We start from the raw sequence: 26910 nt of genomic DNA on the forward strand, positions 1-26910 counted from the left end.
ACTTAGTAGATTATAAGCTTTGTATTGATACCTTACAAGAGACCTTTTGCATGAAGCATATTCCAGTTACATTATATTCACACTCATTAGCGCATTTTCATAAAATCATATGGAGTGCAATGTCACACGCTTTACTCTGAGGGAGGCGCAGGTGAAAAGCAGAAGTTCACACTGTTTTGGCAGCATTATATTCCATACAGGTTTCCAACAGGAAATTGGGGAGTGGGGGAGAGGGCTGGGAAATAGCGTACTAGACAGAATAGCTGCTCTCTGGCTCCAACTCCAAATTCTCACTGAGCCTTCCCTGCAGGGAGCTCACATAGGGGCAGGGTCAGCACTATGGGGTGGCAAGCAGGGCAATTGCCTGGGGCTCCCATGCCAAAGGGCCCCCCACAAAGCTAAGTTACATGCTTCACCCTTGGGCAGTGGGGCTCAGAGAGGGAGTGCCGCCTCCACCCCTGACTCACCTCAGTGAGCCACCCAGTCTGTGGGTCAGGCACCCAGCGCTGGCTCTACGCCCAGAGACTGTCGCACACACCTTCCATGGGAGCCCATGCCTTAGTTTCTGTCTCAGTGAATCTAACGCCAGCCCTGCATAGGGGGCCTTCCACAGTGTCTAGAGCAGTGTGCTGGGCAGTCCTCTTGTCAACAGCTTTTGGAGACTTTGGCCCCTAAATTGCTCTGCTGTGCACCCCTCCACTGAAGAGAGCATATTTACATGTATAAACCTTTTGAAACCAGGGGCAGTGCAGTGAACACACCTTTTCTACTGCCTTGTGCTCTTCTGATGTATGATTTTATCTGTCTTAAAGCACAGGAAGGAGGGAAGGTTAGAAGCAGAACTGAAAATCTGGAGGAAACTCTGGTGAAATCATGTGGCCTTATAAAACAAATGCAGCTTTACAAAACAAGGTAAGTAATGCTATAGATATCATTTCAATTACTGCTGCACGGGCAAATATCCGTAGGCCCTTCTATCAGCATTGTAGCATAAAGAAAAATGTTATGCAAAGCCAGAGATGGAAAACATGCATTTGTATAGACCTTTATGAGGCCAAGAACTCAGCAACTAAAGCAAACAAAAAGGAATATGGGAACTGCCAGACTGGATCATTCCCAAGGTCTCTTTCATGCAGTATCCTAGCTACACCAGTGACCAGCAGTCAAGATCTGCACGGTCCTAAACCTTACTGCTTTATCACTGGGCTATTTCCTACCTTGCTTTACCTCACCCTGAAGGTGACTGCAGCCCCCTTCTGCTCTCAGCTCCTAGGCTTCATACAGGCCCTCCTGTTCCTGTCCAACTGCACCTGGTCTCTAATTAGTCCTTGCTGTCTGGCTCCTGCTCCAGGTGCAGCCTCAGTGGTTAGTTGCCCATCTAGCCACTTTTACCCCTTCAGGCCTTGTGTGAGGTGGACACCCCATCACACTCCCTCTCCAAAGGGTTTACATATTTTGTGGTGACAAGGTCCCAGCCAGGCACTGGTGGGGTTAGTGCATCTATGACATCGTGTAATTAGTCCTGAAGAAGAGCTTTGTGTGGCTTGAAAGCTTGTCTCTCTCACCAACAGAAATTGGTCCAGTAAAACAGTTGTTCTCAAGCAGGGGTACGTGTACCCCTGGGGGTACGCAGAGATCTTCCAGGGGTTACATTAACTCATCTAGATATTTGCCTAGTTTTCCAACAGGCTCTAGAGCCTTACAGTGGGACTGGAACCTCACAGGTTCCACAGGACCCACCGCCATAATAGCAGGAGTGGGATAAAAATTCAAACAAACAATATGGGAGTGGGTGGGAGTGGGTATTGCAGGGTGGGACGGGAACGAGATTTAAAGAAATAGTCCACTCACACTGCAAACAGCTCATGTTGTTCATACACCCCAGCCAGCAGCCACCGCTCTCCAGCTGCTGGATGACAAGGCTCACAAGTGAAAAACAGGGTCAAGTATCACACTAAGATGTAAGTACAATGTCTATATTCCAGTCAATTTATTTTAGAGTTATATGGTAAAAATTAGAAAGTAAGGAATTTTTCAGTAATAGTGTGCTTTGACACTTCTGTATTTTTGTCTGATTTTGTAAGCAAGTTGTTTTTAAGTGAGGTGAAACTTGGGGATACACAAGACAAATCAGACTCCTGAAAGGGGATACAGGCAGATGGAAAGGTTGTGTAAAAATACTTGTGCAACATACTGACTAAGCTTTCCTGTATTCAATTTACCCACCTCTAAAACAGATACGATATCTGCTGTACAGGGATGTTTTGAGTCCCCCACCTTTCCCTACACTCAGCTCTAACCACTAATCACAAGAATGTAAGAATGACCACACTGGGTCAGACCAGTGATCCATCTAGCCCAGTGTCCTGTCTTCTGACAGTGGCCAGTGTAAGATGCCTCCATGGAATGAACAGAACAGGGCAATTATTGAGTGATCCATCCCTTGTCACCCAGTCCCAGCTTCTGGCAGTCAAGATGTTTAGGGACACCCACAGCATGGGGTTGGATCCCTGACCATCTTGGCTACTAGCCATTGATGGACCTATCCTCCGTGAACTTACCTAATTCTTTTTAGAATCCAGTTATACTTCACAACATTCCCTGGCAAAGAGTTCCAAGCTTGAGTGTGCATTGTGCAAAGAAGTACTGCCTTATATTTGTTTTAAACTTACTACCTATTAATTTCATTGGATGACTGCTGATTCTTGTAAAGGGGTAAATAACAGTTCCCTATTCACTTTCTCCACACCGTTGACAATTTTATAAACCTCTATCATATGCCCCTTAGTTGTCTCTGTTCTAAGCCGAACAGTCCCAATTTTTTTCATTTCTCCTCATATGGAATCTGCTCCATATCCCTAATAATTTTTGTTGCCTTTCTCTGTAACTTTTCCAATTCTAATATCTTTTGTGAGATGGATGACTAGAACTGTACACAATATTCAAGGTGTGGGCATACCATGGATTTTTATAGTGGCATTATGATATATTCTGTCTTATTATGTATCCTTTTCCTAATGGTTCCTGACATTCTTAGCTTTTTTTGAATGCTGCTGCACATTGTGAGGTTGTTTTCAGAGACCTACCTTCAATGATTCTAAGATCTCTTTCCTGAGTGGTAATAGCTAATTTAGACTCCATCATTTCACATATATTGGGATTGTTTTCCAACGTGCATTACTTTGCATGTATCAACATTGAATTTCATCTGTCTTTTTTTCCCCCAATCATCCAGTTATGGGAGATCCATTTGTAATTCTTTGCAGTCAGCTTTGGACTTAACTATCTTTAGTAATTCTGCATCATCTGCAAATTTTGCCACCTCACTGTTCACCCCAGATCATTTATGAATATGCTGAACAACACCGGACCCAGTACAGATACTTGGGGGACCTTGCTATTTACCTCTCTCTATTGTGAAAACTGACCATTTGTTTCCTACCCTTTAGCCAGATAATGATCTGTGAGAGGACCTTCCCTCTTATCCCAGGATTACTTACTTTGCCTTTGATGTGGGACTTTGTCAAAGGCTTTCTGAAAGTCCAAGTACACTGTATCAACTGGATCACCCTTGTCCACATGCTTGTTGACTCCCTCAAAAAATTCTGATAGATTGGTGAGGCATGCTTTCCCTTTACAAAAGCCATATTGAGTCTTCCCCAACATATTGTGTTCATCTATGTGTCTGATAATTCAGTTCTTTGGTATAGTTTAAACCAATTTGCCTGGTACTGAAATTAGGCAAATTGGACTGTAATTGCCAGGATTACCTCTGAAGTTTTTTTAAAATTGACATTACAAATGACAAGTCAGGCAAGGACAGTTCTTCAGATTTGTCACCTAAAAAGAGTGGCTCATGTATGGGGATCTCGCTCACATCTTCTGCAGCGAAGAGTGATGCAAAGAATTCATTTTGCTCCTCCGCAACAGCCTTCTTTGATTGCTCTTTTAGCTGCTTGATCATCCAGCGGTCCCACTGATTGTTTGGCAACTTTCCTGCTTCTGAGGTACTTAAAAAAATTACTGTTAGTTTTTGTGTCTTTTGCTAATTGCTCTTCAAATTCTATTTTAGCCTGGCTAATTATACTTTAATTTTAATAATCTATGCTGTTAGCAATTTGGATTATTTTCCCTTGCCTTCACAATAGAAAAAATAAAATTCAGCAAAGCTACAGCTTGTGTATTTTCTCTAGTGATGTTGGAAATCCTTCTGTGACGTGAGCACTGACTGTAGCAGGAGTTTATTCCTACCCACATTTGAAAGAAGTGATTCTGAAATTTCAGGATATGTGGTGATAGATTAACAAAGGTACAATTTTATATTTATCTACAAGGATGATTTCAAATCCACTTCACAGCAGCATGACTCTGTGTGCTCATTTGTATAACTGGAAGAGGCAGTGTGTGTCTAGCTTCATACTTCTAATCTTCTTTTTGCCCCAAACTGCTGAAACTTTGAAAAATGTCTTGCAGTGCAATAATTCAGAGCTCATGTGGGCAAAACTCCCTACTGTCAATGGGAGCTTGGTTTGCTTGAGAAGTATAGGATCTGGCCCTTAAAAATACTTTAGATGCCTGATTCTGAATTTGTTTACCCCAGTGTGACTCCATTGATGTCAGCTGGGTTACTTCTGATTTACACCTCTGTAAATTAAATCAGAACTGAGTTTTAAGTGTTCAAAGCCCCAAACAAACACTAACTAGCCCTTATGACACCATACCTGTGGGATGTAAGTGAATACACATTATCATCATTTTACAGACCGATGGATGGAAAGGAGGGGTAAGGTTTGGAAAAACTGATGCAGAGACTTGCCCAAAGCCACACAACATGTCAGTGGAAGGATTAGAACTCAGGACTTCTTGACTGCTAGCTCCATGGGCTGTCAGAGCACCCACCACAACCTCCCCTTAGTATAGTAGCACTGATAGATGTGTGCATTCATTTTATAAGCATATTTCCCTTCCATCGATTTTAAGTAAAGAATCAGTCACAAAAACATCAATTAAAAGTTGATGTACCGATAGCCAGCACCAGTGTAGACCAACCAGTTGAATTAGGCTCTGCCCACATCTGCCATTTATCCTCCAAGAATATATCATCTCATATGTAGGGTGTGACTTAATTAATGATGGCTTTTCATATGGGAAATGTTTTTACTTTGTCACACTGGACTGAAGAGGAGCCTCATGTTGTTTCTTGTAATGAAGTAATAAGGATAAATGGATGCTCTGCAGTGGCCCAAGTAATAAGATTCATTTTTCATTTCAAGTTACCCCGAAACATCTCCGTATGTTTAATATTGGGTGACTTCCTTTCATATTTAGCTGCCGCCTCACTCCATTGTTTCCATGGCAACACTTTTCAAACTTCGCTTCCTTCTGGTGAAGTGAAATGTAAACAGTCTGTGGCTTGAATATTTCAGCATTTAAATATTTAAATGAAATCAGTAAAAAGAAGGAGAGGTGAGTCAAACAGGGCAGGTGAGCAACACCCACACTCATTCTTACTACTACTGCTACAGTAGGCTAGTGAGTAACTCACCGCAATTGCATATCCCTCCTGCTACCTGAAGAAAATAGGCAGCTTAGATTAGCCAAATGGAACCTGGATATCCTGGAGACTTTTGAAAGCCAGGGGAACATTATGATTACTCTGCATTAACCAAGATGAATTTCAGTGAATTTCAGCTACAAATCCTGTTCACTGTAATGTAATGTATTTTCCTGTAAAACATTCTTTCTTTGAAAGGTTAAGATCAGATTGGAAAATTTTTTTAAAGAGCATGACTGATGAGTCAGCGTATACAAAGATTGACTGAATTCAGCATTATGTCAACGAGTCATAGAATCATAGAAATGTAGGTCTGGAAGGGACCTTATGGTTAATTAAGCCACGGTTAAACCCGCAGGAAGTTTAACTAGTTATGGACAGCATAATATCAGTAACTGGATTGCTCACAATTATATTAAATACAGTCAGACTTAGTAAGGCCTTTTGGAATGGGGCTTAGTCAGTAACAGGCTCAAGCAAACGTGTAGGGTAAAGGGGAGAGCTGAAGAGAAATGGCTTCAAAGGGAAGGCATTCCAGTTACAGGGTGTACTGCAAATGTAAGATTTACACTGGCTCTACAGGACCACGAGGAGGGGAACAAAACTGTTGGGAGCTGTGACAGGGTGTACCAACCCTGCACTGGTCAGGCAGGGGTTAACCAGTTGCTTTGGTCCCAAAAGGCCATGCCCTCATGCCATGCTGGGCATGCACCCAGAGGAGGGACCGTATAAAAGAAAGCAGTTTATCTCAGTCTGGCCTGGCTGAGGAGGAGACCAGATGTGCACTGCAGGATTCTGCAGAAGAACTGCCAAGACTCCAGACTGCCAAGGCTGGGGACCCTGACTGTGCTGTAAAGAACTAGTTGACTGCAGGGAACGAAGGGGACACTGAGCTGGTGCCAGCTGAGGAGATGCCCAAGGCAGGCCTAAGGGTAGGAAACAACACAGGGGACATCCTGGGAGACATAGGGACCTGAGCCCTCCTCTGGGGGTGAGTGGTTTCAAAGGGCCCTGGGTTGCAACCTAGGGGAAGTAGTACCCTACCCCTCCCCGCACCTATGCCTAGGCACTACAGCTGGGGACTATCAATACTAGGCACGACAGCTGGGGATACTTGCCACCAGAGAGTAAGTAAACTAGCTATTTTTGCACCAGAGGCAAGAATATAAAATTGCGCCCTCCCCCCTCCATATAATTTCATAGTAGTTACTTTGTAAAAAAAAGAAAAATATGTAAATAACAATAATAATAACGATAATAGAATGTTTATTTATTTTAATCATAAGTTCCACATATGAAATCAACTAATACATATAAGGTGTGCATGTAACATACTATTTAAATAATCACAAATAAAATTTAACTGTAGAACCATATCAGATACGATTAATGATTATTTTTCAAAATTGTATTTTTCGCGCTTTTAATGAGACAAATTCATCGTTAATTGCATCAAAATTAATATTATTCGCTACTTCATGTTCTATTAACAAGATGGACGTATTTGTTAATCTCTCCTGACCCGTGGTTGATTGAAGGTAGTTTTTAATTAATTTGAGCTTACTGAAGCTTCTTTCGCAAGAAGCCACAGTTACTAGCAAGCAGAGAAATATTCTTAATGCAATTTCTAAATTTGGATCAGATTCGGCCAAATTTTATTCATGAATTAACTAGACAGGGTCCAAACTAGTTGCGCATGAAACATTTGGGAACAATGCTAACGCCTGATGTTTAAAACTCTGCAGGGCCAGTGCAAGGATGTTTTGCACCCTAGGCGAAACTTCCACCTTGCGCCTCCCCCGCGCCTCCTCCCTGAGGCGCCCCTCCCGTGGCAGCTCTCCCCCTCTGCCCTGAGGCGCCCCCCTTGTAGCAGCTCCTCATCCCCCACCATCCGCCCTGAGGTACCCCCCCAACCCCAGCTCACCCCTGCTCCGCGCATGAGCACCCTGAGCACGCTGTGGCTGCTTCACTTCTCCCGCCTCCCAGGCTTGCGGCGCCTAAGCTGATTGGCGCTGCAAGCCTGGGAGGCAAGAGAAGTGAAGCAGCCACGGCGTTCTCGAGGAGGAGGCGGGGCAGGGATGAGCTGGGGCGGGGAGTTCCTCTGCATGCCACCCCCCCTTACTTGCTGCAGGAGGCCCTCCCTGGGCTCCCCTGCCCCAGCTCCCTCCACCTAAATGCCGGTGGCAACTGGGGCGGCTGAAGATCCGGCTGCCATGGTCGCTACCGGAGAAAATAGTGCTCCCCAAATCCCAGTGTCCTAGGCGACCGCCTAGGTCACCTAAATGGTTGCACTGGCCCTGAAACTCTGAATCTCTGACAAGAATTCTGAGGCATTCAAATTGCTGTCATATTTGAGACTTAAATTCACTGCTGCTTTTTGAAGATTAGTAGTGTCCATTTTAACAAGCGAATCACCCAAAAGAAAATCGAAATCAGAAGATCTCATTTAAAGTTTCATATCTCCAATTTAACTCAACTATTATGGTGCCAAATATGGTTTTTATTTGTACTTTGAAAGATTGTTCATCTGATAAATTAGAAGATACGTCTGCACAGTCATAAAGTTGCTGCCTTTTTACTTTTGGCTTTCTGGATTCAATAAATTCTGCCGGTATTTCTATATTTTCAGCTGTTTTTTTACAATCTGTAAAAATATTGACCATATCGTTATAGCTTTCACGCATCTCTTGTAAAATATTTCATAATTCGTTGATCATTTTACAAGCCTGAGAAACAGTGATGCCTTCTGCTTGTAGGGCTTTATTCATTTTGTCAATATGAGTTAGGATATTGCACCATATGGATAACGTGCACAAAAATTCATAATTAATTTTTTAAGAAGGCTATTAGCTGTTGATACTGCTTCTGGACATTTTGATGCAACAGGGACATTTTTTAGAGCCTTGGTCACTTCTGTAATCTGTGAATTTAAGGCTTCAATTGCATTAGCTCTTTATGACCATCTAGTATCAGCATGACCTTTTAGTGATACTTTTAACATACCCATTAAAATATCCCAGCAGCTGGTTGAATGAGAAAAAAATGTGTATAACTTTTGTACAGTGGCAAAGAATGAAACCATAGTAGAATTTATGGAAGCCACAAGTATTCTGACTAAATTTAGACAGTGGGCTGAACATGGTAAAAAATTCGCTAATCTATTTTTTTGCAAAATGACAGCTTTGACACTTTTGTACACACCTGACATATTTGCATCATTATCATAGCCTTGGCCTCTCACATTTTGAAGATCAAGCCCATCATTTTTGAGCTTCTTTATTATTTCTTTGGCTAATCCACTTCCCATTTTTTCTTTGGTTTCAATGAAGTCTATGAAACTTTCTTCTATAGATACAATTTCATTATCGATTCTCACATATCTCACAATCTGGGACATTTGCTCTTGATGAGATATGTCTGATGTGCAGTCCAGAAGGATAGAATAATATTTAGCTTTTTTATTTTGGATATAATTTCATTACGAACTTGGTTTGCTAGTAAGCCAATAAATTCACTTTGTATAGCCAGTGAAAAATAACTCACTGAACCCTTTTCGTGAGCTATGGTATGCTGTTTTAGTTGAACAACATAATGATTTATAAATTCCAATAGATTAAGAAATATTCCTGAATTAGGGTTTTCTATACTGCTACAAAGTCCTCTAAGTGGTAAATTGTTTTTGGCACAAATTCAGCAACAAGAATTATTTTTAGAATTTGTCTCCATTTTTGTTTATCAGTTTCAATAGCTTTTCGTAGTGCATCATCGACACATTCTCCGCTTAGTAATCTCTTTTGTAAGGATTTCCATTTACAGAAATTTTCACGATTGGTTGAATTTTCATGTTGCACAACATAGTTTAAATTTTTCCAATCATTAAATCCTACTTTCTGATTTGCAATATTAGTTTGGTAAAGCAGTGATCGAATAATATGCATGGAAAACAAAAAATGGACTTACTGGTTTCCGAGTAAATAAGCCAATTATGCTGTATGGTTTCACTATTAAAAAGCTTTTTTAAAAAACAGTCTCCTGAAAATTTTCTTCCATCTTCTGATGTTGATTCATGGAAATCTGCAGATTTTCCCTGGTCAGGTCCATGTTCAATAAGGTGGCATCTTATTTTATCATTTATACAGGACTAGGATGGTGGATCGTTAAAATTTATTTTAATGATTTGCCTTGCAGAGGAATTATGTTGCTGATCGCGGCCGTTCACATTAATTTTAGTCATGATATCGAAGATGTCAAGTGTCTCATCACTGTCAGTAATTGATACTGAAGGTGAAGTTGTAACCTTATGATCCAATTGCTGGTTGATAGCAACAATAATTTCTGAAGTTGTATAATTCTCATTGTTACTATTAGATAGTAGTGCTGAACTTAACATCGTCAGAGACATCAGCTATTGATGCATTCCCATCGTTTGATGCATTTGTCACTAGCCATTTCCTCATTGTCATTGACATTTTTTCATTTTCTACTGTAGCATGTTTTAGTCATTTATGGTACTCTGCCCCACTCAGATTTTAGAATTCATACTATTCATAATGCAGGGTCTTGTTCAATAGACTGGAATAAAAATGAAAAATACATAAATAAATGTATTACATTTGTCTAAACATTAAAAAAATTAATATATTATAGAGATCACAGATTCCCAATCTGTCATCTCCATAAGAAATAAGGAATGATAAACAAAGGCACTCACTGTTTGGTGGGTCTTAAGCAGATCTGAGAAGTCCTAATATATAATAAGCGTGTGCTCACTGGGAATACTAGAACTCAATTACTCGAATGACAGTTGTTGTCTCTGCAGACAAAGGCATTTACGTCATCTTTTTCTGCGCCCTCAACTTTGTGCGCCCGAGGCAGGTGCCTCATTCACCTCGCCCTTGTTATGGCACTGCTTGCCACTACGCCTAGCTGCCCTGAAGGGAATGGTGTCTCTGTTAGGGTTGCCACTTTTCTAATTGCTCTGTCTCATCCCTCGAGGCCTGGTACCCATCACTGGCTCCTCTCCTCCTGTTGCACACTGGATTGTCTCAAGGAGCGTGCCTGTAGGAAGGATGCAGCCCTGGCTGAGCAGGGTCTGGTATGGGGTAACAACCTGGCGCCTCCCTCTGCCCCATGGTAACTGGACTTGTGGTTTGGGTGCCATTTAGGGTTGCCAGGTGCCTGAAAACCGGCCACCTGCTAACCTTAATATGGCACCCAGACACAGAAGCCAAAAAATAGACTGTCTGGGTAAAAGCCGGTTGGATGGCAACTTTAGGCTCTGTGGACACTTGCCACTAGGCTTAGCTGCCCTGAAGGGAAGGGCAGCTCTGTGGACACTTGCTGCTACTAGACGTTGTGACCACATCAGTGCAGAAGAGGGGGTGACCCCTATAAGAACCCTGTCATCCTCCCTGACAGGGGCACACAGAGGAAATTAAGACTGGGGAAACAGAGAAGCAGGCAGAAAAGAAAGGTGGATATAAAGTCAGAGGGGACTGGAGAAGAAAGTCCACAGAGAATTGTAAAAACTGTGCAATTAATAATGACTAGGATAGGAAGCTAGTGAAGATAACAGAGGGATAGAATTGTTATATTACTGAGGATTTCTGCATGTGGAGAGAGCGTTCTGGCTTTGCCATGTTTCTGGATCCCCAGCAATTTAGGCCTCAGTTCAGTAAAGCACTTAGGCACATGCTTAGCTTTAAGAGTGTGTAAGTCCACCCATTTGGTTAAATGCTTTGCTGACTCAGAGGCCTTACAATATAGGGATTTAGGAAAACTATATAATGGTGTAGTTCTAATCAGAGGCTTGTGAGTGGGCTTAAGCACAATCTCCCCACCCAAATATATAGTGGCTGAAGTCTTGTGGGAAAGAGGGAAAGAGGAGCTGAGCCTAGTGCTACCATGAATCTCTCCTCATTCACTCCTAAAGGGAAACACTCAGCTCTTCCTTCATGAGTGATAGTGGGTGGCTGACCCTCACTATACTCATGCAGATTCCCACATCCTCTGCTCCTGTGGCCTCTGTGAATATCTGCCCCATGCAGTGCTAGGCAGAGGAGGCAGATGAGGTGGTGGAATAAGTGCAAAGAGAATCAGCTGTTGTCTCCCTTCCTGCCCCACCCCACCCCTCAATTTTCCATCCCAGTTTTATGTGGGGCTGTTTATCAAGTTGCAAGGTCTGCTTTCAACCCCTTTGTGGGGTGAGGGAGGATCCCATTGCTCTTCAGTGGAGCCCCAGCTGTAGGCTCTGCACAAAATCCATAGCAGCTAGGTAAGCGTAGGATCTGGGACTGCAATGAGTAGTGCTCGCCAAAAGTATGAATTGGCTTCACTCCAGCCCAGATTGTAAAAGAGGGAATTGCAGTAGTTGGGACTGCAAGAGATTCAGAGCATGACGACTGTCCAGGTAAAGTTTAACAATGTCCATGTTCAGCAGACAGAGCTTGACTCACTTTCTCTTCCCAATGTGTAAGTTGTCATTCAAGGTTGAGTGATTTCAGGCCTTGAGAGCAAAGCAAAGGTCTGAGCTAAGCAGAGTGAGCAAGAGGAGACTGAAAAATAACTTTTCATCGAGGAGGACTTCTGCCTTTGAGGCATTCAATAGGACATTCTGATATAGCCAGCCGCTGTCTCAAGAATAACCAGCCCATCACTTTCCAACACCTTTCACTACTGCTGAGAGGGCTGGGGGCATTTGGCAGAGACATGATGATCTAGGTTGAAGTTCAACCGTAAAACGTTATTACGTACCTGGCTTTTGTCACTAGGCTCCTTTTCATCATCTCATATCAGCACTTGTTTCCTTTACAGTTATAGAACCCCAAGTATGCTCAGAATTGTTACCTCTGGACAGACATGATTATTAACAGGACTGAAATCAGGTTCTTGCACAGCAAGCACCAGGAGGTTGACCACCTTACAGCCACTTTCAGCAGTGAGGTAGAAGACTCTTCTGTCTCTTGCCAGCTCCTTATCCCCTCTGCTGGGTTGTTTATGGTTTACTGGAGGTTCCTCTGGTCTGGTTTTGGCACTGGCATTGTTGACCTTTCTCTGACACTAGCTCTTGAACTTGAGTGCACTGGCATTGACTCCCATGTGTGCCAGCCGGAAATGCCAGCTTTCCCTAGGCTGTTGGGTTAGTCGGAGGCCCACATTAAGTGATCGCTTCCTGTTCCTCAGGGATTCTCAGCTGATGCAACTTCAGCTACACTGGCTCTGCTGTGCTGGCACAGTCTTCATGGCTAAATTATAACTCCTCAGGCTTCTGGATATTCTCCTGTGCTGCTACTCTTCCTATTCCTCAGGGTTTTTAACTGGGATTCCTCAGGGAATTCCCAGTAGTCTTACTGCTATGCTTCCTTTTGACTATCATCAGTGTCAATATTTTCTTCTCAGAAGTGCTGCTTTCATGGATGTCCTCCGAGGCAGCTCCTTAATTCAAAGCCATTTGGCTGTTGTTCAGTATGAAATACCAGTTATGCTAAAGATGAAATTCTAACAGTGAAACTTGGAGGTGATAGGTTGAAGCTAGCATTAGCCGTATTCTCTAATGAGCCATTTTAGCTTGGGACTTAGGTGAGAGAGAGTTAAAATACCATGCTGATAGGCAAAGAGGGTCAGATTTAATATTGTTCTTTTAGTTCAAGGTGATAAGTACTTCTTAAAAAAAAATTCCTGTGTATCTTGCTTTGATTCTCTGGTCCCTCTAGTTTTAGATATGTGACTCTTTTTCTATGTGTATATGTGGGAATTCCTGGATCTCTGCTGAAACACACATTTGATTATATTGGTGATATTGAACATTTTGAAATATAGTACCCATTTGCGGTTCAGACTCTGTTCAGAAAATTATGCAGAAAGTCTTCTGTTTCATGGGATGTCTATACTGTCAAGGCCTGCTACATTTTAAAAACACTAGACCAATAAGACAGCAATAATTGTTTCTTTAAATTATGATGACATACTTTAAATGTAGACTGCTCTGGTGCACGCTTTCTCATAGAGAGCTTGATTCTCCACTGCTTTACACCTTGTATAATGATTTACATCTGTACAACATGGATTTACCATATCAGGAGAGGGCCCAAACTAGACCCCTGACTGTGAACACCCTCATCTTTGGCCAGAGAAGAGTTTCGGGATTTCAGTCAAGATCTGGATCTTAATTATTATAAAGTGCTAAAAGCAAAACCCCAGGTACAACAACCCCAAACTTGCAGGGGTTTGAAACCTGGATCTGCACTTTGCAGAGCTTCTCTGGTACTTTTATGCAGAACTGAAGTGGGTGTAAATCAGGATTCTGATCTGAAAGTTAAATGTTAAAGCACAATTTTGTGACTGTCCTTTGATTTTGGACTTTGATATAAATGCTAATTGGAAGTGTGTATGTCTAGTGTTTACTTTGAGCCCAGGAGATTAATATAGCCCTAGCTTTGAACTGCTCCATGCCCACTCTGTTTCCTGCCCTGATAACTCTGAGGATTGTTTTGACCGTTAGTTGGTTTCTTTTGTGGAAGTGACTCACAAAAGATCTCTTCTCATTTCTTTCTCCTTATGATCCTCCCCAAGGGGCCACCCCCTGGGTTTCTATAGTTACTAGGCTTTACCTATAAAACAGAACTCTTTAATAGACAGCTAAAAATAAAACAATCTGAGTAAAAAAGGAGATATCATACTTGCATGCTGGTAACTAACCATGTGCTTTGACTTGATCCTTGTGATTTTCATAAGACCTGACAGCATTCATGAAAATCCCTCACACGTTGGGTGAAATCAAGAGACTTCCAACAATACTTCAATTCTTTGCTTTTTTTTTTAAACTGAAGCATGTGTAGAATGCACTCATGGTAGCATATGTGTATCATAACCTCATCTTTGGACCCAGATTTACTTTAGTCCCACACAAACCTGCTATTATCTGTTTTAATATTGTGAACTGTTTGTATCAGGAATGCTATGGCATTGATCTGGAGTGACATAAAATGTTATTTGTATTAAGGAATTAATTGCATCTGATTTTCAGGTTCTTGGACTATCACTATTTTAGTGATTTCTGTGTTGGGCCTTTGTCACACATTGAGGCATTATGAAATGTCTGACTAGGAATGGTACTCCAACACCAAGAGATGTTTCTGGGTATGATTAAGGATGGTCAGCATCCTCTTCTCACTAATACCCATCAACAACAGCATCATTGCCCACCACCCCACCCCATTCCATCCCATCCCCTGCCTTGCTCTAAGAAACCAACCTAAGCAAGTATTGAACCTGCAGGAAACCCTAATCAACCATAGGTTTTCTCATCAGAAACCTAAGCAGGAGGAGACTGCCCATCAGAAACCCTTAGCTCTGACCAATCTTCCAAGTGAAGAAGATAACGAACACAAAACATCTCATCCTTGATCACAGCTCTTTTGTACCTCTGTCTAAAATCCTTGCACAGAAGATCACAGTCCAGACCACTTCCAGCCATCTCTTCTGTCTATACCCCACCTGATGTTAAACCACAGTACAAAACAACAAGCAGGGAAAGATGAGGGATGGGGATTTAAAAGCACCTTCTCACATCTGGTGAGCAGAATGTCACTCTGACTTGAAGGGGAGGCTATATACACCTCAGCACCAGAAAACAGATGCAAAAATCCTTAGGAATAATTAGTCTCCGATACATAATGAAAATAGCCTGGCTCCAGTGGTAGAACAGCACCTGCACAGATAAGGTGATGATGAGACCACAAACAGGATGAAGTCCTAAAATATCCAATACAGACCCTAAGAATGGTAAAAAAATAGCAGAGGCTTTAACCTTGGTGCTGTTGTCATGGTCTACAATGGCTATTTGCCATTTTGTTTCATTGTGCCTCCTTGAGATTGGGGGAGATATTTTTGAGTTGTATTTCTATAGAGTTGAAAATAACTATTTTGCATAGAAAATAAGTACAAATCCTTTTAGAAGGTGTTTCATGTTGTTAGTTGAAATTGGGTGATAAAAGATTTTAAGAAGAGAAGAATTCCATTTTGGAATAGTCTAGGAATAATGCCTGTTTTATAAAATGGTTTATTCAGTTCAGTCTGCTGTTCCAAATATGTTCTCATGCCCTGCGGATGGCAAATCATGTATAGTAATAAGAAAAAAATGTACAATGCCTGGTCCAAAAAGAAATGCATCTGAATTTTTAAACTGGAATTTTCAAAGGATCCTAAACAAGACAGGCACCCAACTCCCACTGAATTTCCCTGTGCCTGTGGGAACCACTGTAATGCAAATAATAACCTTCATCTGGTTTTCACTGTGTAGAATAATCCGCTCCCTTTTCCTTTCCCTGTACAGCATCATTCACCAGAGGATCTCAAAGCACTGGCTACACATTAAGAATGAAGCCCTGTGTGACACCCGTCTTACTGATGGGGAAACTAAGGGAGGAAATCGAACTGCCTATCTCAGAGCAATGGTAGGGCTGGCAGAGAGCCTGACTGTGTGACCTATTCTTAGAGAGAACAGGAAATAATATCCCTGGGGCTGGGTAAGCGACGTCCCTAAGTGCCAGCGATGGGCCAGATGCCCGTCCGTCCCCAGCAGCCTGGGAGAGTTTGGACCCCGCCCGGAGCTCCGTTGTGGCTTGCCCCCAGCTCCGAGGACGGGCTGCCTTTCACCCTAACCCCTGCCCCGGGCTGCAGCACTCGCTTGGCAAGGGCAAGCGGCTCCCTGGCCGAGCCCGGGAGGCGTGAGAGAGGCTGGCTCCGCAGCGGCACGTGCTCCTGCCTGCTCCCCGGGGCCTCCCGTCCCCGCGCGCCCGGCGATGCCAAGTGCTAGCGGCGAGTGGATAATTCCTGCGCCATTTAGGGGAGCGGATTAATTTGGCCAGTTAATCCCCCGGCGCGGAGGGGGGAGCGGGGAGGGCAGAGCGAAGGCGGGAGGGGCGGAGGGAGGCCGGGGCTCCGGCACATGCGCTTTGCCCAGGGGGCTCGAGGAGCGGCGAGAAAGTTGCCTGGGAGAGCAGCTGGGGAGGGACGGGCGCGGTTGTCACCTCGGAGCTCCCCGCGGGAGGCGGCTCTGCTGGCTCAGCCCCGAGCTGGAGCGGGACCGCCGAGCCTGCACCCCGCACCCGCCTCACGCCAGCCGGGAACCCCGCGCCCCTCCCGCAGCGGCGGCCGGAGGATGAACTTTAACCGGGACTGGAGGATGCTGCGCGGGCTGCCCGCGGGAGCCGAGCGGCTGCACTGAGCTCGCCACCCGGCGCACTCGCACCTGCCCGTGAGAGGAGCATCTGCGGGGCCGGGAGCAAAGGCGCTGCGGTTCCCCCCCCCCCAGCCCAGCCATGGTGGGCGCGGGGCGCCGGGCTCAGCCCTCGCCTTGACAGCTCCAGAGACCCCGCCAGCGTCTCAGCCCCCTCCTCGCACGCCTCCCACCTGCGCCTCTCCCCCGGCCCTGGCGCGGCTGCCTGGAGCTCTCCCGCTGCCCGCTCCCTGCGCGTTCGGCCGCCTCGGGATGAAGCCCTCCGCAGGGGGTGCCGCTAAGTGAACCCCACTGGCCTCCCGGGGCTTCTTCGCCCTCTGCCCACCCGCGTCCTCCCTCCGCTGGCTCCGAAGGGGCTGGAAGTGCGGCCCCCCGCCGCCCCGCAGACCATGCGCTTCAAGCTGAGGAAAGTTCGCAAGCGGCGAGAGATGCTGCTGCCGCAGCTGGGCTTCATCTGCGCCATCCTCTGCTTCGTGTGGTGCATGTCCAGCCTGCTCTCCAAGCTGGGTAGGTGGCCGCGGGGGTGAGCAGGAAACAGGCCGCTGGGCAGCCAGGGATGTCGGGGCTGGCTTGGGGCAGTGCCTGGCTGTGCCCCAGGGTGGGGGGCTCGCTGTTTGCACGCTGCCTCTGCCAGCCTGGCTCATTGTCAGGGGGCACAGTAGCTCCTGGCTTGTGTATCTTTATTAACTCCGGCAACAAACATGTTTGTAAAGCGGGGAGGCTGCAGGTAGGTCAGGAAGGATGGGCTGGCTGGGTCCTGGCTGCTGCTGAGGAGGAGGCACTAAGCTGTTCAGCTGCCCGCAGCCCTATCTGTCAGTAAAAAGTGACAGCCTCCGCGCCCCCAACTGAGTGAGTTTGCCTGGATAATGATGCTTAATGCCCAGTGGGATTAAAGCAAAGCAGTGCTCAGATAACCACACCTTTTAGCTAGCTGCGTTCTCGGTAGGAGCATTTCACAGTTCATGACTTGGCTCCCTTTTACTGAACAACTTCACTTGCCGTTAAGGAGAGGGTGAGAGGACTGGCTCCTCCTCACAAAACATGATATGTAACAATACCTTGCATTTCTCAAGCACGTTTCATCCAAGGATCCCAAAGCACTTTTGAAAGCATCCCTCTGAGGGGCATAAATATTAAGCTCATTTTACAGATGAGGAAACCCAGCCACAGGAATTACGTACACTGCACAAAGTCATACAGTACTTGAGCCTGAAGTAGAACGCAGGAGTGGTGACTTCCATTTGTTTCTCTAGCCACTTGACCTCTTGCAGAATTTTAAAAAGACCAAGATAAAGTATTGGATATCTACGTCATTTTTTCCCAGAGTACCACACTGATTGAACTGATTTTAGGACAAATAATATTGAGAGTCTGATATTGTTTAAACATTTTATATGTTTGAAATTAGTCTGTTACATCTGTACAAGTATTTTTAAATTAGGACATTATGAACTGCTGCATTTATACGTTATGATCCTGGAATGCATTTTATTCTCCTTAGTTTGCCCGTTTTTTCCCCCTGATCACACAGTTTGTGCTTTAAAAATGTAACTTTGGGTCTCAGTTCTGCAGGTTGTTTCACACTGCTCTGCACCTCTGGAGACCCAACGAGGTCAGTGGGGCACTGCACAGGTCCAGGAATGCACCCATCAAACTTCCACTGGAAATATTTTTTAAACACAGATTTTAGCTCTAGCTTTAATTTAAGACAATCAAGGTCCTGCAGGAGCAGATCAGGGCCTTTATTCTCTTAAAGCTGGAGCTAAAATCTGTATTTAAAAACAATTCCAGTGGAAGTTTTAATGCTTTATAACACTCTCCTGTTCAAACTGTTGTTGGTTACACTTGATACTGATCTGTGATGACAAGCTATTAGTGAAAGAAGTTAGTACTCTACACTCTTATAAGCATGTTATTGGCTTCAGATTTTCGGAAATTATTCTGTGTTGTCTTAAAAACTACGGTTTTCCACATTTTGAACAATTTATCATACCTAGTTTTGATTTTTGTCACACTGATTTGTGAAAATAACTAACTGCAATGTGATTTGGTCATGAGTTTTTGGATGCAAATAAGCTTTCTCAGAACTGATTTCTTTTGGTCACAAAATCTTGGTATGCATGATCAAGTGTATCGTGAAAGCTACACTTTACATTTCAACTGTTACCCGCAAGTTCAGCCTACCCTCTCCAGGCAGAAAGGCCTGAGAGAGAAGACCCAGAGCAACCAGAGCAGAAATTGTTGTATAAGCTCTCCACAGAGGGGAGACACAGAGGAGAGACCCTGACTAACCAGGGGAAAGCTGGGTCAGGTACTGTTTTTAGCTGATTAGTTGGTAACAAATCATCACATAAACACTGATCATCAGTTCTCAGTTTGCTGTAATTGTTGCAGCAGTAGAACATTTTGGCAATGGCACTGACCAAATTAACTTTAGGGCCAGATTTTTTCAGTCGTTACTCAGGCATAATGCCCACTTGTGATGGGGTACACAAGGCCTTTGGTGACCCCCGATGGAAGTTATGTGGTCCTACCACATCCCACCGCAGGAAAGGAACAGCAAAGGTGGGTCCTCCAGGCCTCTCTAGACAGGCTGCATAAAACAGCCAATCAAAGCCCAGCAGGCTTAGATAAAAGGAGCTGCAGGGCCTGAAGAGGCGAGTTCCTGACTGGGACCATAGCATCAAGGAGTGGTGCTCCTTGCTGGTCACTGGAGCTTGACAGAGAACCTCAAGATGGGTTCTGGTGGCACTGGCATTCAGTGAAGGGGATCTGAGAATTTCAGCCCTGAGCTAAGGATGAGGAGAAAGGGGCAATGTGGGAAAAGGCCCAGGGAATAGCAGCAGTGAAGTGGAGGCAGCAACATGTGGCTGCTATTTATAGGGTCCCTGGGTTGGGACCTGGAGTAGTAGATGGGCTGGGTTCCCCCACTGCCGCTAGCTAAGTGGCTTAAGCCCTGAGAAGGGGAGAAGGCTTCTTCAGAAGCCTCAGTAAAGGGTGGGATTTAAAGTGCCCAGAGATGGGTCTGAAGACCCTGGTGAGGGCAGATAAAATGTTGAACTCTTGGAAGAGGTTCAGTCCTTTTTTGACTGTGACAGCAGGTGCCAGGAGCAGGAAAAAGAGTACAGTACCACACCCAGCTGCAAGGAGGCACTCAAGAGTGAGTGTCCCCATCACAACTTGTACTGGAAGTGGGAATTTTGGAACCACACCCTGAAATAAGGGCACAATGGAGAATTGAAAAGAGTTCTAACCGAGCATCAGCACAGCTCTGCTGAAACTCAGTAGGTGCTAGCTGAAGGGTAACAAGAATCCCAGCAGCCATGACAGACGGAGACACCAAAATTCATACACCTGTTTCTGGAGAGGACTGGATCCGTGAAGCAAATCTCGGTGTTGCTTCAACAGCTCAGTGAGGCTCACAGAGAATGGCAGGAGGTGCGGCAGGATCTACAACAGTGGCTAGCCTTGCTAGAGGAGCAGCAGCAGTGCCTGTTATGGATCCTGCAGGGAAGAAGCAGCAATGGCTACTTATCCTGGAAAGACAAGAAGGATCTAGTGGGCTGGAGGCTTGAGGACTAGCCAAGGAGATGTTATGGTTGTGGACAGATGGGACATTTCAGAAAGGCTTGTGTTATAACTCTCCCACTCAGATCTGAACCTTAGAGTTCAGAACATGAGAAGCTAGCATGAAACCTCCAAACTTAATTACCAGCTTGGATCTGATATCGCTGCCACCAGCCAGAATTCCAGTGTCTGGCTCACTCTGGTCTCCCCAAAACTTTCCCTGGGGGACCCCAAGACTCAGATTCCTTGAGTCTCACAACAAAGGAGAATAAACCATTTCCCTTCCCCCTCTTTACCTCCTCCCAGATTTCCCTGCCCTGGGTACTCTCGGAGATTCCCTGCTTCAAGTCCTTGAAACACAAGTACTGAGAGATCAATCTCTCTCCCCCTCACCCAGAGAGTATGCAAAGTCAGGCTTAGTAAATCCAACACAAAGAGATTCTCTCTTCCCCCCTGTCTTCTTCCTCCCACCAATTCCCTGGTGAGCTGCAGACTCAATCCCCTTGAGCCCCCACTAAAAAAAAAAATCCAACAGGTCTTAAAAAGAAAGCTTAATATAAAAAGAAAGGAAAAGACATAAAATGGTCTCTGTATCAGGTGACAATATATAGGGTCAATTGCTTAACAGAAAAAATGAATAAACAGCCTTATCCAAAAAGAATACAATTTAACACATTCCAGCAACTACACACATGTAAATACAAAAAAACAATATAAACCTATTGTCTTACTATCCTTGTACTTACAACTTGGAAACAGAAGATTAGAAAGCCTGGAGATAGAAAGATCACTCTCAGAGCCGAGAGGGTCACCGAACCAAGACAAAGAACAAAGAACTCACACCCAAAACTTCCCTCCACCCAGATTTGAAAAAGTCTTGTTTCCTGATTGGTCCTCTGGTCAGGTGTTTGGTTCCCTTTGTTAACCCTTTACAGGTAAAAGAACATTAACCTTTAGCTATCTGTTTATGACACGCCCCCCAAATTTCAGACAGTGGGGAACCTCACTGGCGGCGATTTCCTCCTAGAACTTTAAAATAAACAGATCAATACAACACATGCACCTTTACATATACCACTAAGTATATAACTAACAGACTTTTACATTTTAAGAACACTTTTTAACTACTGAATTCTGGGAAACTTTCACGAGAGAGTGCATCAGCTACTTTGTTAGAAGCTCCTGAAATGTGCTGAATTTCAAAATCAAAATCTTGGAGAGCTAAACTCCAACAAAGAAATTTCTTGTTGTTCCCCTTGGCAGTATGAAGCCACTTTAGCGCAGCATGGTCAGTTTGTAGCTGGAACCGCCGTCCCCAAACATATGGGCGTAGCTTTTCCAGGGCGTACACAATGGCGTAGAATCCCTTTTCACTGACTGACCAGTGACTTTCCCTCTCAGACAGTTTCTTGCTGAAAAACACGACAGGATGGAAGTTGTGATCCGTTGCTTCCTGCATGAGAACTGCTCCTATACCACGCTCAGATGCATCTGTGGTTACTAGGAATGGCTTGTCAAAGTCCGGGGCCCTGAGCACAGGGTCAGACATGAGCGTCGCCTTAAGTTGGGTAAAGGCCTTTTGACGCTCATCAGTCCACTTAACTGCATTTGACTGGGTCTTTTTGGTCAGGTCGGTCAGTGGGGCAGCGATTTGGCTGTAGTGTGGTACAAATCGCCTGTAGTACCCGGCCAAGCCTAAGAAGGATTGAACCTGTTTCTTTGACTTTGGGACAGGCCACTTTTGGATAGCATCCACCTTAGCCTGTAGGGAGTTTATGGCTCCTCGACCCACCTGGTGTCCCAGGTAAGTTACTCTGTTTTGGCCTATTGACACTTTTTGGCCTTAACAGTTAGTCCGGCCTGCCTGATGCGCTCAAAGACCTTTTCCAGGTGTAGTAGGTGTTCGGGCCAGGAGTCAGAAAAAATGGCCACATCATCGAGGTAGGCAACTGCATATTCGCCCAGTCCTGCTAGTAGACCATCTACCAGCCTCTGGAAGGTGGCGGGTGCATTTCGCAGCCCGAAAGGAAGCACATTAAATTCATACACCCCTGCATGGGTGATGAATGCTGACCTCTCTTTGGCAGGTTCATCTAGTGGTACTTGCCAGTACCCCTTGGTTAAGTCTATTGTAGAGATGAATTGGGCACTTCCCAACTTTTCCAATAGCTCATCGGTGCGTGGCATTGGATAGTTGTCTGGACGAGTTACTGCATTTAGCTTACGGTAGTCCACGCAAAAGCGTATTTCCCCATCTGGTTTGGGTACTAGAACCACTGGAGATGCCCATGCACTGGTAGATGAGCGTATTATACCCACCTGTAGCATGTTCTGGATCTCCCGTTCTATAGCAGCTTGGGCATGAGGAGACACCTGGTAGAGTGGGGTTCTGATCGGGTGAGCATTACCTGTGTCAATGGAGTGGTATGCCCGTTCAGTCCGTCCTGGGGTGGCTGAGAACAATGGGGCGAAGCTAGTGCACAGCTCCTTGATTTGTTGCTGCTGCAGACATTCCAGGGTTGTGGAGAGGTTCACCTCTTCCACGCCACCGTCTTTTTTCCCTTCGTAGTAGACACCTTCAGGCCACTCAGCATCATCTCCCTGGACTGTAAACTGACAAACCTGCAAGTCTCTGGAATAGAAAGACTTGAGAGAATTAACAGGTACACTCTGGGTATTAGAGAGGAATTGGGAAATGCTATGAGGTAGATAACAGCTCCCAGGCGCTCTTGGACCGTCAATGGCCCTTCCCATGATGCTTCCATCTTATGGGCCTGTTGCGCCTTCAAGACCATAACCTGGTCTCCTACCCTGAAGGAACATTCTCTGGTATGTTTGTCATACCAGGCCTTTTGCTCTTCCTGAGCATTTTTTAGGTTTTCTTTAGCAAGCGCTAAAAAGTGTCGGAGGGTGCTTTGTAGGTTGCTTACAAAGTCCAGAATGCTAGTTCCTGGAGAAGGCGTAAACCCCTCCCATTGCTGCTTCACCAACTGTAATGGCCCCTTAACCTCATGGCCATACACAAGTTCAAACGGTGAAAACCCTAAACTGGGATGTGGTACAGCCCTATAGGCAAAAAGCAACTGCTGCAACACTAGGTCCCAATTATTGGAGTGTTCGTTGACGAATTTACGTGTCATGGGCCCCAAAGTTCCATTAAACCTTTCGACCAGGCCATTGGTTTGATGGTGGCATGGGGTGGCAACCAAGTGGTTCACCCCATGAGTTTCCCATAGTTCTTTCATGGTCCCTGCCAGGAAATTAGATCCTGAATCTGTAAGGATGTCAGAGGGCCAACCTACCCTGGCAAAAATGTCAGTTAGGGCCTGGCACACAGCTTTAGCCCTGGTGTTGCCTAGAGCTGCTGCTTCCAGCCATCGGGTAGCAAAGTCCACGAATGTCAGTACGTACTGCTTTCCTCTGGGTGTCTTTTTTGGGAAAGGACCCAGAATATCCACAGCTACTCGTTGAAATGGGACCTCAATTATGGGGAGTGGCTGGAGAGGGGCCTTGACCTGGTCTTGGGGTTTTCCCACTCTTTGGCATACCTCACAAGACTGGACATACTTGGCAACGTCCTTGCCCATCCCCTCCCAGTGGAAGGACTTCCCCAACCGGTCCTTGGTTCTGTTCACCCCAGCATGGCCACTGGGATGATCATGGGCTAAGCTTAAGAGTTTTTCCCTGTACTTAGATGGAACCACCAACTGTTTTTGCGGATGCCAGTCTTCCTGGTGTCCACCAGAAAGAGTCTCCTTGTATAAAAGTCCTTGTTCTACAACAAATCGGGATCGATTAAAAGAGCTGAGAGGCGGTGGGGTGCTCCGTGCCGCCGCCCAAGCTTTCTGAAGGCTGTCATCTGCTTCCTGCTCAGTCTGGAACTGTTCCCTTGAAGCTGGAGACACCAGTTCTTCCTTAGACTGGGGACTTGGGCTTGGTCCCTCTGGAAGCGATGTAGGTGATGGGGTTGTTTCCGTTGCTGGTGAGCCGCTTTCCACTGGTGCACCAGGGGTTATTTCAGGCTCTGGCTGAGCCTCTTGGGTGTGGTTGTCTGCTGCTTCTGCCAGTTCAGGCTCGCTTGCTCCCTCTGGTGTTGGGATTGAAGATGGATTTGCAAGCACTGTCGTCAGTGCTGGCACCGGTTCTGGTGCTGGCTGCTTTTCCAGTTCCGGGCCTGGGACTAGAGGTGCTGTGGCAGTTTCCGTTGTTGGCAGGGAATTCGGGTCCACTACCTCTGTCTGGGTCTCTGGTAACACAGACGGGGCCCCTTTGGATGGCTCAGGAACAGGAATGGGTCTGGAAGCTTGCCTGGTTTGGCTACGTGTAACCATTCCCACTCTCTTGGCCCGCTTCACCTGGTTGGCCAAGTCTTCCCCCAGTAGCATGGGGATAGAATAATTGTCATAGACTGCAAAAGTCCACATTCCTGACCAGCCTTTGTACTGGACAGGCAGTTCAGCTGTAGGCAAGTCTACAGCTTGTGACATGAAGGGGTAAATTGTCACTTGGGCCTTTGGGTTGATGAATTTGGGGTCTACGAAGGATTGGTGGATAGCTGACAATTGTGATCCCGTGTCTCTCCACGCAGTAACCTTCTTTCCGCCCACTCTCAAATTTTCCCTTCGCTCCAAGGGTATTTGAGAGGCATCTGGGCCTGGGGATCTTTGGCGTGAGGGTGGTGTAATGAACTGCACTCGGTTGGGGTTCTTTGGGCAGTTGGCCTTTATATGTCCCAGTTCATTACACTTAAAGCATCTTCCAGCTAACTGGTCACTGGGTCGAGGTGAGTTACTGGAGACTGGTGAGGTGGAAGAATAGGGCGTCTGTGGCTTTCCTTGGGTTGTAGGTGGGGTCTTTGGCTGCCCTCGGTTGGAGGGTTTATTGTCGGTGTGCCCCCTGGGATATTCATTCCCCTTGACAGTAGCTTTCTTGCTTTCTGCCACTTCCATCCATTTGGCTCCAATCTCCCCCGCCTTGGTGAGATTTTTGGGTTTTCCATCTTGTTTGTACCGTGTTATGTCCTCAGGAACACCATCCAAGAACTGCTCCATTTGTATGAGGAGGTGCAGTTCGTCCAAGGATTTAACATTGTTTCCTGATATCCAGGCCTCATAATTTTTCCCAACGTAGTAGGCGTGTCTGGGAAATGACACATCTGGTTTCCACTTCTGGGTTCTGAAACGCCGACGGGCATGATCCGGGGTTATCCCCATTCTGAATCTGGCCTTGGTTTGAAACAGTTTATAATCGTTCATTCTGTCCTTTGGCATTTCAGCCGCCACCTCTGCTAAGGGTCCACTGAGGTGTGACCTCAGCTCTACCATGTACTGGTCTTCAGGGATGCTGTACCCAAGATAGGCTCTTTCAAAATTTTCTAAGAAGGCCTCAGGGTCATCACCTGCCTTGTAGGTGGGAAATTTCCTGTGATTTGGAACATTCATTGGCGCAGGGTTGTTAGGATTGGCTGTGTTCTGTTGCTTAGCCTTTTCTAATTCCAGGGCCTGCCGGTAGGTCTCCCTCTGGAGTTCCAGCTGTCTTTGGTGGTCTGCATCTTTGGCTGCTTGCTCTGTTTTGTAGGCTGCCTCTCTGTCTTCTTGTTCTCTTTTGTAGGCTGCCTCTCTTTCTCTTTCTCTCAGCTCCATCTCTTGTAGTTTTTTTTCCATATCTCACTTGTGGTCTGCCTCTTTGATTTGTTCCTCTGCACCCAGTTTTGCCTTGGAAGTCATGGTTCCTGTTTTCTTGTGTTGGGGTGCCCTCCGGTGTTCATTGTCTGAACTGCTGGCTCTGTTGTCTCCTGGGGTTTGCCTAGCAACAGTGCCTTTTTTTCTTCCTTTAGCTAATCTTTTAAATGTAAAGTAAACCAGAAAAGCCACTTTATTTGCATGTGTGTTGTGCTGGGTACTTGAATCTCAATGGGAGTGCTATAGTTTAACAAAAGACCCTCTGTCAACCTTAATAGTTCCTTGCTTAATATGCAAGCCAAACTGCAACTAGAGAACAGAAAAAAAAATTCTCTCTGGCTCTTTTTAAAACCAAAGCCTTTCTGTCTGCTTAAAAGCCCTAGCAGAGGAAAAGAAAATAATATTCCTACTGGCTTCTGGATTCTATCTTTCCACACTGCTGTCACTCATGTCATAACTGTCCTACTCAGATCTGAACCTTAGAGTTCAGAACATGAGAAGCTAGCATGAAACCTCCAAACTTAATTACCAGCTTGGATCTGATATCATTGCCACCAGCCAGAATTCCAATGTCTGGCTCACTCTGGTCTCCCCAAAACCTTCCCTGGAGAACCCCCAAGACTCACACCACAAAGGGAAATAACCCACTTCCCTTCTCCCTCTTTACCTCCTCCCAGATTTCCCCGCCCTGGGTACTCTCGGAGATTCCCTGCTTCAAGTCCTTGAAACACAAGTACCGAGAGATCAATCTCTCTCTCCCCTCACCCAGAGGGTATGCAAAGTCAGGCTTAGTAAATCCAACACAAAGAGATTCTCTCTTCCCCCCTGTCTTCTTCCTCCCACCAATTCCCTGGTGAGCTGCAGACTCA

At 45.4% G+C, this 26910-nt stretch overlaps 2 protein-coding genes across 4 annotated transcripts in view; one reads left to right on the forward strand and one right to left on the reverse strand.

Moving 5' to 3' along the window:
* ATXN3 (ataxin 3) overlaps nt 1-26910 on the reverse strand; it is a 464297-nt gene that overhangs the window by 155004 nt on the left and 282383 nt on the right. The gene's annotated exons all lie outside the window — the stretch shown is intronic.
* Nucleotides 17041-26910, forward strand: part of SLC24A4 (solute carrier family 24 member 4) — a 154637-nt gene continuing 144767 nt past the window's right edge. For both annotated transcript variants that reach the window (XM_050953271.1, XM_050953272.1), the window contains exon 1: nt 17041-17300. In XM_050953271.1, coding sequence (XP_050809228.1) covers nt 17183-17300 — 118 coding nt within the window. In that variant the 5' untranslated portion in view covers nt 17041-17182. The remainder of the gene's footprint in view (nt 17301-26910) is intronic.

This window comes from Gopherus flavomarginatus, chromosome 5 (assembly GCF_025201925.1).
Source record: "Gopherus flavomarginatus isolate rGopFla2 chromosome 5, rGopFla2.mat.asm, whole genome shotgun sequence".
NCBI classification, from domain to species: Eukaryota; Metazoa; Chordata; order Testudines; family Testudinidae; genus Gopherus; species Gopherus flavomarginatus.